General features: G+C 37.8%; 2 protein-coding genes across 2 annotated transcripts in view; one reads left to right on the top strand and one right to left on the bottom strand.

Moving 5' to 3' along the window:
• Positions 1–5,860, top strand: part of PYROXD1 (pyridine nucleotide-disulphide oxidoreductase domain 1) — a 27,453-nt gene extending 21,593 nt beyond the window's left edge. The window contains exons 9-12 of the mRNA XM_006866929.1: positions 1,460–1,572; positions 2,194–2,316; positions 3,771–3,908; positions 5,422–5,860. Of these exons, the coding sequence (XP_006866991.1) occupies positions 1,460–1,572; positions 2,194–2,316; positions 3,771–3,908; positions 5,422–5,670 (623 nt within the window). The 3' untranslated portion in view covers positions 5,671–5,860. The remainder of the gene's footprint in view (positions 1–1,459; positions 1,573–2,193; positions 2,317–3,770; positions 3,909–5,421) is intronic.
• A 3,699-nt stretch (positions 5,861–9,559) lies between these two features.
• The window catches only part of RECQL (RecQ protein-like (DNA helicase Q1-like)), a 33,070-nt gene continuing 30,182 nt past the window's right edge, over positions 9,560–12,447 (bottom strand). The window contains exons 12-14 of the mRNA XM_006866930.1: positions 11,167–11,386; positions 10,688–10,817; positions 9,560–9,817 (exon numbers count right to left, since the gene is read on the bottom strand). Coding sequence (XP_006866992.1) covers positions 9,668–9,817; positions 10,688–10,817; positions 11,167–11,386 — 500 coding nt within the window. The 3' untranslated portion in view covers positions 9,560–9,667. The remainder of the gene's footprint in view (positions 9,818–10,687; positions 10,818–11,166; positions 11,387–12,447) is intronic.

Consider the following 12,447-nt stretch of genomic DNA (forward strand, 5'->3'; position numbering starts at 1 on the left):
TATGAAGAAAAACGTGGCATCAGGATTGGAGGAAGACTCATTAACAACCTGTGGTATGCAAATAGTACAGCCTTGGTTGCTGAAAGTGAAGAGGACTTAAAACATTTACTGATGAAGATCAGAGAGCCCAGCCTTCGATATTGATTACTTCTCAATGTAAAGAAAACAAAAATCCTCACCACCGGACTAATAAACAACATTCTTATCAACAGAGAAAAGATTGAAGTTGTCAAGGACTTCATTCTTGGATCAACTATTAACATTCATGGAAGTAGCAGCCAAGAAATCAAACAATGTATTGCATTAGGCATATCTGCTGCACAAGACGTTTTTAAAATGTTGAAGAACAAAGATGTCAGCTTGAGGACTAAGGTGCGCCTGGCCCAAGCCATCGTATTTTCAATAACCTCATATGCATGGGAAAGCTGAACAGTGAATAAGGAAGACCATAGAAGAATTTATGCTTTTGAGTTATGGTGTTGGAGGAGAATATTGAAAGTGCCATAGGATGCCAAAAGAACCAATAGTTTGTTTTGAAAGAAGTGCAACCAGAGTGCTCCTTGCAGGCCAAGATGGCCAGACTTTGTCTCTCATACTTCGGACATATTGTCAGGAGGGACCAGTCGCTGGAGAAAGTTAACGTGTTTGGTAAGGTGGAGGGTCAGAGAAAAAGAGGATGACCCTCCAGATTGGCCAAGTGACAGAATCAATGGACTCAAGCATGGTAGCAGTAGTGAGATAGGCCCAAGATCGGGCAGTGTTTCATTCTGCTGTGCTTAAGGTCACTATGATTAGGTACTGGCTCAGTGGCACCTAACAACAACCACAAGTTAGCATATGGAGTATCAATGTAGGGTAAGCACGAGACTAGTAACCACAAGGCCACTGGTTTACACTCACCAGCCACTCTTCAGAAATCCTATACAGGGTCCCTATAAGTCGCAGCTAACTCAATAGAACTTAACAACAAGCTAGCACATGAAATATTCCAGTGTTTTATAGTCTTTTAATTTCTCCATCGGAAAGGGAGTATTAGCATTTGATTGTGAATAGTTAGGAAACAACGTTGAAAACTGAATTATCTAGTTAGCTATCTACTGAGTTCTCAGTAAAGTACAGCCATAAGTAAAGATTTTTAAATGCATAATATAGGAAGTGATTCAAGTTTACTTTTTTATCATGTCTAAATTTGAAGGAATAAAATTTATAATGCCATAGTTTTATAATAAAAACATGATGTGTTTTTATATTAAGAAACACTGTGGTTCTGGAAAGTTTCTTCTAAAGCCCAATAGTAAGATGAATAAATTAGTATAAAGTGTCTTAGCAAATATACTCTATAAAAATGAACTCGAATTGTTTAAGTCATCTCGTGCCTGTTTCTAGTCATTATAGTTTCTAATAATCACACACGGTGGTGGCTGCATTTCAGAATAGTGTTTCTTCCATTTTTTTAAAGAGAGGTGGCCAGTATATGTGGAACTGACCAATGGAAAGATATATGGCTGTGATTTCATTGTCAGTGCTACAGGAGTTACACCAAATGTAGAACCTTTTGTCCATGGCAACAATGTAAGGAAATTTTTTTATTCTACTATTTATGTTTTAAATTTTAAATCTTTATGAAAATCTCTTAATTCTTACGCAGTGAATAATTAATTGTTCATTGTTTTAGTACAAAACTATACAAAGATTTCTGAAAACAATATGATTATATTCATGTCTTGATTGGCAGTATCCTTTACTATTTAAGATTCTTCAGCAATATATAGCCTAACAAAAATGCCATCATTAATGGAAATAATGCACAATTTATTTATCTAAAACTTACTAAGCGATTTATACTTACTGTAAATTCTTCAAAAAATTATTCTTTCAAAGAAACCAACTTGTATTTTTGCATTCACATCTTATTTTAAAAAAAGGGATGTTCTTAACAATTATGGGCGAAGTAATCAAATCGTTGTTGGTTATTTTTTTATATTGAAATTCTAGGAATTCTAGGAATCTCTCTTCTTTGAAATTTGATTCACTGGAAATTCAGTTTTAGGTATCTAACCTTTGCAGCTGTGTTCATCTTCTCATTAGATATCATGATAACAAGGTATAAACATTGGACTTGTTCTTTTACTTTAGATTGAAAAAGTCATATTTCAGTTTTTACCACTTAAGTTTATAAGGAAAGTTGATTAGTTTAATCTAGGACAAGATGGCGGTCTGAAAGTGGATGACCACATGCACACATCACTTCCTGATATCTACGCTGCAGGTGATATCTGCACTGCATCATGGAAACCCAGCCCAGTCTGGCAGCAGGTAAGCCAGCCTTTGTCATCAGATGTTATATCAGAGATCTTGTGTGAAAATAAAGCAATTGCTATTAGAAAATCTTACTTTCTGGTGTACAGTACTACTACTTTATTTAGGAAGCTGTCACAGACTTGCTTTTTTGACATTAAAAAATAATTTTTCCCTTCTTGCTAAGTTATAGTAGTAATTTTAAAAAGAAATTAATAGACTGTTACTTTTTCATTCTCAGTGCTTTAGCAGCACTATGCAGTATAACTTTCTGTGATGATGGAAATATTCTAGAATTCCTTACTGTCCACTTTGGTAACAGCTCCACATGTATCTCTTGTGCACTTGAAATGTGCTGGCTAGTGAGCATGAGGAACTGAATTTTTAATTTACTTTGAGTTAATTTAAATTTAAATAGCTGTATGTTGCTAGTAGATACAATACAAGACAGCATATCGTTAAATCACTAAAAAACAAATCAACTATAAGAAGGTTATAAACCAGATAGATAAAGCATTCTGTTTCTGGTGACCCAATGCTCTTCTATGGGAATTGTTACTGAAGGGTGTTTCCAGAGTGAGCAGCCTTCCTCAGTCTCCTCTGAAATGAATCTAGCCTCTTCCTGCCTTCATAATATTGCATACTTCCTTATAATTGTTGTTAAGTGCCATCAAGTCAGTTCCAACCCATAACGACCCTGTGTAGGGTTTCCGAGGAGAGTGGCTGGTGAGCTTGAACCACCATCCTTAACAGTTCAAACTGATTGTGCAATCCAACATATTAACGCACAGCGTCACACCAGGACTCCACTTCTTTCTAAATGTGGAGCACAGAAATACTTGAAGAAGATAGACAGTAATAGTCCATAGATGAGCTTGTCTTAGAGAGGGATAAAAGCTTAAGTAGAGGTTCTTGATAAAAGAACCAGTCAACACAACTTTAAGACCAGCTCCTAGATTATCCTGAATGAAGTGTGAAGTACTGAAGAGCTGAATGTATTTGAAGAGGCAGTTATATTATTGTGTATTTGTGTTTTACAGCAGAGACATCAATAACAAAAATGCCTTCAACTGTTTAATTTTTTCTAAAATGGAATGAATTTTTCAGTGATAGTTTTGGCATTTCGATGTTGATAATAAACTTCCTGGGACCTGGTAATATAAAACTATTCTTACCTAATGTAGCCTGAACTCTTTTAGTAATGTTTAAATTACAATTGTATTGAAGTAGATCATTGATAAGGGTCCTCCTTTAATTTTAGAGGCAGTATTTTGATAGAATTAGCAAATGCTAAAATTAGTACAATTGGATTGGTGAGTGCTTCTATAGCAAAGATGAATGACTAGATCCGGTTGATCAGAAAAACTGTCATGACTTTGAACCCCCCTTTAAAGGAATTTACAAAGTTAAGCTGAAAACACTTTTAAATGCTAATGAAAACTGGTATTATATAACGTTTTTACTTATTTCAGATGAGGCTGTGGACCCAGGCAAGACAAATGGGATGGTATGCAGCAAAGTGCATGGCTGCAGATTGTTTAGGAGACTCTATTGACATGGATTTCAGCTTTGAACTTTTTGCTCATGTAACAAAATTTTTTAATTATAAGGTAAGACAAGCTAATGAATGCCTTTATTGCTTGTTATGACTTGTAACCAAATTTAATCATCTAACTTTCTAAATAGGATAAAATTTTACATACTTGTTTTATAAAAAAATTGTCTTTTCTTAAAGTCAATAACTGACTGGCATGATTGTGAGTCTTAATTCCTAAACATCTGATGATCACTTCATATCCTCATACTATTTTTTCAATTAAAGGGAAAAAAATCTCTCCAGGTTTGTCCCCTTTTGGTACATTTTTCTATTTTATTTGAGCTTAATCCTTTTTATGTGAGGAGAACTAATAACTATCACACACAAGAATGAATCAGGAGCTTTTATATACATATTATCTTAATTTCCTTTACATTATTCTACGGCAGGTTTTTTCTTCCTAATAGAAAAATATCTAGATAAGCAGACAGAAGGCTGAGGGAGATCAAGTAATTTGCCCATGAAATATGTAACTGTTCCTTATTAAAGTGTTTAAACCATTTGACACCAGGCTAATTAGGTACAGACATGCCTTGTGTTGTACTTCCTTTTATTGCACTTTGTAGATACTGTGTTTTTTCTTTACAAATTGAAGCTTTGTAGCAACCCTGAGTCAAGCAGGTCTGTTAGTGTCATTTTTCCAACAGCATATGCTCACTAATACTCTTATACCTTGTGTAAGGAGCTCTGGTAGCGTAGTGGTTACAAATTGGGCTGCAAACTTCAGGGTCAGCAGTTCTAAACTACCATCTGTTCCACGGAAGAAAGATAAGGCGTTCTGCTCCCGTAAAGATTGACAGCCTCAGAAACCCTGTACAGGGTCGCTATGAGTAGGAACCGACACAGCTGCACATAACCACCACCACCACCATAGATTGTGTGGTGGTATCATCTGTAGAAGATATTCACCGTTGTTGTTGTTAAGTGCCGTCGAGTCAGTTCCGACCCATAGCGACCCTGTACAAGGTTTCCGAGGGTGTAAATCTTTATGGGAGTAGAAAGCCTCATCTTTCTCCCGCGGAGCGGCTGGTAGTTTCAAACCGCTGACCTTAAGGTTCATAGCCCGATTCGTAACCACTACATTACGAGATATTCACTAGAGATTTTTAATTTTTCTATGGGAGTCCTGTGTGGCGCTGTGGGTTAATGCACCGGACTGCAAAGCTGTTTGAACTACAAGGTTGGCTGTTCCAAGCTCACCAGCTGCTCCTTGGAAACCCTATCACAGGGTCGCTATGGGTTGGAATTGACTCGACGGCACTTAACAACAATAGATGGTGTGGAGTCCTGGTATAGCACTGTAGGATAAGCAACCCACCAGCCACTCCTTGGAAACCCAATACAGGGTTCCTATCAGTTGGAACCAACTCAATGGCACTTAACAACATAGATGTTATGGTAGTGTTTTAGTACCCTTTACAGTGACATTTTTAACTGTAAAATTGTATAAATAGATTTTTCTGCTGTCTCTTATAACATAAAACAAAATTATGGTACTTACTACAATATATTTTTTTTATATATAGGTTGTAATACTAGGAAAATACAATGCACAAGGCTTAGGTTCAGATCATGAATTAATGCTGAGATGTACCAAAGGACAAGAATATGTCAAAGTCGTCATGCAGAATGGACGAATGATGGGAGCAGTCTTAATCGGTGAAACAGATTTGGAAGAAACATTTGAAAATCTCATTCTAAATCAAATGGATCTTTCATCATATGGAGAAGACCTGCTAGATCCAAATATTGATATAGAAGATTATTTTGACTAATAGAGACACTTCAGGGTGCACATTTAATATGGCAAAGACATCCCAAGCCAGCCAGTAAACTGAATTAGTTCACTGATTTAACGATGAACACAGTGAAGGGTAAGATTCAGAAGTGACAGTGATTGTTGTGGATGAATATGGAAAAAAATAAAGTTCTAAGGACAAAATCATTTCAAATATTTGTAGGTATGTTTTTCTAACAATTCACGACTTACTGTATTTTTTTGTTGTTAAGTGCCATCGTGTCAGTTCTTTTGCCGTGTACCAAAGAGTTTGGTATGTTGTGTTTTCATTCTCCTTTGTTTCTAGGAACTTTGTGAATTCACGTTTAATTTCTTCTTTTACCCAGTTGCTTTTCAGCAGGGTGTTGTTCACTTTCCATGTATTCGACTTTATTGCCTTGGTCTTCTTATTGTTGATTTCTAGTTTGATAGCATTGTGGTCTTAGAAGATGCTCTGTAGAATTTTGATGTTTGTAAATTTATAGAGACTTGCTTTGTGACCTAGTACATGGTCAATTCTGGAAAATGTTCCATGTGCACTGGAAAAGAATGTATATTGTGCTGCTGTTGGATTGAATGTATACATCTATGAGGTCAAGCTGGTTGATTGTGGTGTTTAGTTCCTCTGTAACTTTGTCGAGTTTCTTTCTGGTTGTTCTGTCCCTTTTCAAGAGTGGTGTGTTAAAATCTCCCACTATAATTGTAGATTTATCTGTTTCTTCAATTCCAGTAAGGTTTGCTTGCCTTTATAAGTAACATTTCTCTTCTCCATGGCCACTTTTAGTATTCTTTCCTTGCCTTTGATTTTGGAAAGCTTGGGTATTTTATATCTTGGTGACTTTCTTTTGGGGTCTATCCTTCCTGGGGTATGTTTGGCTTCTTGAATGTTTATCTTCTCATCTTTCAAAATGTTAGGGAAATTTTCTTCCAGAAGCTCTTCAACTATTTCCTCTTTGGACTTCTCTGATTCTTCCTGTTCTGAAATGCCCATAATTCTTAGGTTGTTCTTCTTCATGTTATCCATCATGAATCTTAGACTCTCTTCAGATTTTTTATCGTTTTTTTCAGCTTGCTCTTTCTTAGCCATATTGAAATTTGTATTCCAGCTCTCTAGTTCTGGTTTCCATCTCTTCTGTTTTGCTCCTTTCCTCTTTCAGCGTGTTGTCCATTTCTGATATCTTATTATTGATCATCTGGACATCTTTTTGCAGGTTTTGAGTTGTTTCCAATGCTGAATCAGTTTTATTTGATTGCGCCTGACTTCTTGTTTTCCTCCACCCCTTTTCGTAACATTTGAATTTGTTTCCATATCATTCTTCTGAATTCTTTCTCAGGTATATCCAAAACCTGCTTTTCCTCTATAAAGCCTTTGTCTGTCTCCAACTCATTTGCATCAGCTACTCTCTTCTGTTTTTGGACGTGTTTCGACATTGATTGTTGCCTTTTATTCATTATGATAGTTATGTGTTGGGTTTTTTTTTGTTGTTGTTGTTTTAAAGCTTAAGTGAATATTTGTTGTTGTTGAGCTTACTGGGTGTCAACTGGTGAATATGATCAGGATATAGGCTTCCTTTTTCACATGTAATGCTTAGTGGGTGTTGTTGGATCTTGTTTCAGTGGTGGAACATTATGGGGTATGCATATAGCTTGGCTATATGGCCACGATTGCTGTCTCTTCGTGGGTAATGTAGGGAGAAAAAGCTCCCACCTCCAGGAAAGATGTGTGATCAAAAGGACCAAAAGCAGAACTAATATAAATGCATAGACAAAAATCACCGCTTTGGAACAGAAATGAAGCTGTGGTCAACTGTCCCGAGCTACACCATCAGTGTGTGTACAGTTAGAAGCCGCCAGCAGGGGGTAGGGGTGTCCACTCTCTCAGGCCCCTCCTCTAGTCACTACAGTAGAGTTGCACAGGTAGATCTTGGGGGGTTAATGGGAGAAAGATTGTCTACTATATTTCTCTGAAGGTCAGTTAGGTATCTGTGAGTGCACAGCCCAATTCTCGAGATGGTTGAGTCCTGTTATGCTGGGGTTTTACAGGTTGCTTTGAATTGGTCCTACACAGGGAGCTCAGTCAGCACAGCGGCTATGGACCGCAAGGTCAGCAGCTTGAAACCACTAGCCACACAGCGGGAGAAAGGTGAGGTGTTTCTCTCCCACTCAGACCCACAGTCCCGGAAATCCCGCACAGGGTCATCTGGAGTCAGAACCTACTCCACAGTGCACTGACACAAGGGGTTCCGCTGGGGTAACTTTTAGATTGGTGGCTCCGCAGCTCCCTCTGTACAGTGGGAAAACTGTCCCGTCTGATGACTGGGCTGAGCAATGAAGGTGGGACAGGGAGAGAAAGAAGGAAAGTGGGAGAAATGTGTAGTCTCCCGCATTTTTTTTTTTTTTCAGATGCCTTTGCACTCCTTTTAGCATGGTTTTCTGAGTTGGACTGGCTTTAGCCCCGTCCTCTAAACTCTGCCAGGGCGGGGTAGACACTGAGGAGTCCTGTCTCCAGACTAGATTTCTAACTCTGTATTTTCCTTAATATTGTCATTTTTTTTCACTAGTGAGTGCAGGAAACCTACGTCCTGGATCTTATGGTAGATCCGGAGCTCTGGAGTTGTTCTGTGAGCGCTTTCTTCATGAGATACCCCTCCCTGCTCACCAGAGTACCCTTCCTGGTTTTCGCTGCTGTAGCCCCAACTGGAAGTCCACCCCATCGTGTCAGTGCTGACTTAGCAATCCTGTATAGGGTTTCCAAGGAGCGGCAGGCAGGCTTTGAACTGCTAACTTTGCTGTTAGCAATCCAGTGCTTATCCTACAGTGCCATACCAGGACAGGACAATAAGTAATTTAAGATTTCGTATACTTGCTGAATGGAGTCCTGGTGTGACATTGTAGGATGATGCACTAGACCACAAGGTTGGTTTGAAGCACAAGGTCGTTTGATTCAAACTCACCAGCCGCTCCTCAGAAACTGTGTACAGGGTCGCTATGAGTCACAGCCAATTCAGTGGCACTTAACAATGATAACAATGACATACTTATTGAAATCTTAATCATTTCTCTGTTTTAAACTTAGACGTGTTTACTTGTGATTTAGATTTGGAGCAAATTTAGCTAGGTGCTTACCTTGCTAGCCAAAATGTATTCTTATAAACTAGTCATTCTCCAATGAAGATTTTGAGATGTCAAAACAGGACTGTGGGTTTAATAAACTTTAGTTTTATTCTGCTCAAATAGATATTGTAGCAATATCTTATTTGTTGTTGAGTATTCCTTTATTGTTTGGCTTGTACAGCTGTTTTTATAACCTGAAATCATCCACTTTATTAGCATAAAAAATATTCCTCAGTTGTGCTATTGTGAAATATACAGTAAGTATAATAATACTATCAAAAGATCACTGTGACAAATGAAAAAGTAAACTACATATGTTAAGGCATAAACAGTATAAGATACTTAAGTGAACTTATTCTCAAGTATTTTACGTTTAAAAGATTTTACATTAAAAAGTTTTATTTATTTCCCTTGTTGCATACTGTAGAACTATACAGGTGGTTCATGATTTCAAACTTACAAAAAAATATATATATGATTGTTTAATATCTCAGAGACAGGGTCTAAAAACATAGGTCTAGCTGTGGGTTAATATGCTGGACTGCGTTTGAACTGCAATATCAGCTGTTCAAGCTCACCAGCCGCTCCTCGGAAACCCTACACAGGGTTACTGTGGGTTCGAACCGACTCAACAACACTTATCAACCCCACCATGTGTATATATTGTTGTTGGTCCTGACTCATAGCAACCCAGCTGGTGAGTTTGAACCACCAACATTGAGGTTAGCAGTCCAGTGCTTATCCTATAGTGCCATACCAGAATTCATATGTGTATATGAAATAATAAAAGTGTCCTAACATTTATGCTTTTGAGTAACTACAAAAACAATAGTTTACACATGCATAAACTTCTTTTCCTGGAGAATTTAGTAACACTCATCTCAGACATCAAGTTTTCTTTTCTTAGCGCCTGTATTCTTAGAATCAGAATGCTGAAGCACACTGGCAGACTTCTTCTGAAAGTTACATGATTTTTTTTCTTGCTTCTTTCCATCACCTTGTTCAGAATTGCAAGTTTGAGATGATTCAACCTGCAAAACAATAATGAAGCAAGTACCCTGGTAAAAACTCAGCTATTCAATTTTCTTGACATTAATAATTTCAAAATACTTATTTTACATTATTAAGCTCTTTAATGATATCTTTATATTCAAATTTCTACTCAAATTGGAGCTGTATCCACCTTTTGAACAAAAGGGCTGTGTTGTCAGTAAAGTAGTCCTGAAGAATATGCAAAGTATCCTTGTTGATAAGTGCCTTCAAGTCATTTCCAACTTATAGTGACCCATTATATAGGGGTTCTGAGGAGCAGCTGGTGGGTTTGAAGTGCCAACCCTGTGGTTCACAGTCCAGTGAACCAGTGCTGATCCTACACACCAGGAGTCCAGACATGAGAAGTGGCATGAATTAGCAGACTTAATAGTCTATGGGTTATAGCAGTGGTTCTCAACCTCTGGAACTGAACAGGCACAATTCTTAACCAGAACTGATCACAACCAATATGTTGAGAAGGTTGTTGTTGTTAAGTGCTATCAAGTCGATTTTGACCCATAGCGACCCGGTATAGGGTTTCCAAGGAGCATCTGGTGAGCTTGAACCACCGACCTTGAAGTACAAATGACTGCAGTCTGATGCATTAGTAGAGTGCATCAAAAGATAAGCATTCAATGTGGTCCTCACATTCTAAGAGTTTGGAAACCCTTAGTCTATCTTAAAATGTCTTTACGTTTTTGCACCAAATATCTCTATGGCAAATGTATTTTTTAGCCCAAATTCAAAATCTAAGGAAAACACTCATCTCTTTCATATTCATCTTGATCTGGGAGAATACTAGTTACAGGAAAACCTATACGTATTAATGTACTTTAGAAAAAATAGAAATTTAAAATATAGCTACTTACCCCAAAACAGCTTTGTGTAGGTTTCTTTACTTGCATGGTAATAGCATGCGCCTCATTATTCAGAAGGTTGGCTTTGGGTCCAATTTTCAAATATGAAATGGTAGCATAAGCAGTAAAACTGTAGTCTTCTCTGCAGAAGATAAAAATCAGCAATCACAAAGGCTTTACAGGAGTCACTGGCTACAACAAAACCCCACCCATTTGTAAAGAACTGTGTGTACAGTCATTTTAAGTAAAGTAACAACATTAATGAAATAAAACGTACTGGAAGGATGGGAATGCATCTTGATAGGAAGTATTTTCATTTAGTGCTTTTATGACTTGTAAATGATCAATTACTTTTTAGGTAATTTTTCTATAGCATTTAAAAGTTCACATGATGCAACTGCAAGCCCATTTATTCTGTGGCAATTTTTAAAACACAGAAGAAACAACCATTAAACACAACATGAAAGGATAGGAAATGGGTTGACACATACTTAAGATACTGCTGTAGGAGAAAGTGTGCAATAATTTTCTCCAGGTCTTCACGAGGAAGTACGGGAGCAGCAACACCTGCTACTCTCAATTTTGCTGCACCCTTTCCCATCCAAGAATCCATCAGTTTCAGTGGAGTTAACTTTTCATTCAACTCCTCTGCCTGCTTCAGGATCTTGATTAGATCTCTGCAGTACTCAGTTACATTCTTTCTTTCAAAAGCTGTAATGAAAAAACATGGTACAGGCAATTCAAATATAGGAATGAGGGCAAGGAAAGGGTATCCTACTGGTTAAAACTGATTTAAAACTAGTCATCCATGATGAGCTACCATCAACACTGATTTGTTAATGTGTAATTAAGACTAGGCTATCCCTTCAGCCTATCACTAGACCAAGTTCCAGTCTGCTAGACACTGGGGGATTTACATGGATGTGATGAAAATGTTATGAGAAGGTCTAGTGTATGCCCTTTAGAACCAGGGAGTGTCTCCCAAACATGATTATGACAATTACTACAATGTGTGCTTTATAGGAGTCAGTCTAGTCCCAGTTAATCTGATTTATACTAACTAAAGTCTCAAAATGAGTATGGTACTCTGAGTTAAGAGATAAGGATGTCCTAGAATACATGGCTACAGAGGGCTAAAGCTGAGAGTGAAGCGAACAGCTGATTCGAAGTGAGGGGATATGCACAAGGGCACCCAGACTTACAGATAGTACCCATTGGACCTAGCTTTAGTGGCTGGATGTTCAGAACCAGACTAGATTGAGAAAGGAAAAGAGGCGGGGGGGAGGGGAGAAAAAAAATTTTTTTTTTTTTAAAGAAAACTTAAATTGCTACAATCTGATGAATTTGACCTATACTTATTTATGGATGTAGTAGCTTAAAGTACCAGCCAAGAGGGAAAGAATCTTTTACAGCAAGGATCATTCCTATCCCCTCTGTACAGTGTTGATAGGGATGGGCAACTTAAGACATTGGCTACATAAAATGGGGGGTGAGGAGGGCTGTAAAGGCATGAAGTGACTGGCTTACAAGTTTTCAAGAGGGAGCTTAGATTCAGAGTGTGTGGAGGAAGGTACAATCCCCACTGAGTGGTTTTTAGACAAGTCTGGTAAAAAGAGATGGGGACAAGACTCTCATGATTCAATTGTTTGTATGACTAATTGAGATTGTTGTTATGTGCCGTGGAGACGGTTCCGACTCATAGCGACCCTGTACAGGGTTTCCGAGGCTGGAAATCTTTATGGGAACAGAAAGCCTCATTTTTCTCCAGCGGA

This window comes from Chrysochloris asiatica, unplaced genomic scaffold (assembly GCF_000296735.1).
Source record: "Chrysochloris asiatica unplaced genomic scaffold, ChrAsi1.0 scaffold00098, whole genome shotgun sequence".
Taxonomy (NCBI): Eukaryota; Metazoa; Chordata; class Mammalia; order Afrosoricida; family Chrysochloridae; genus Chrysochloris; species Chrysochloris asiatica.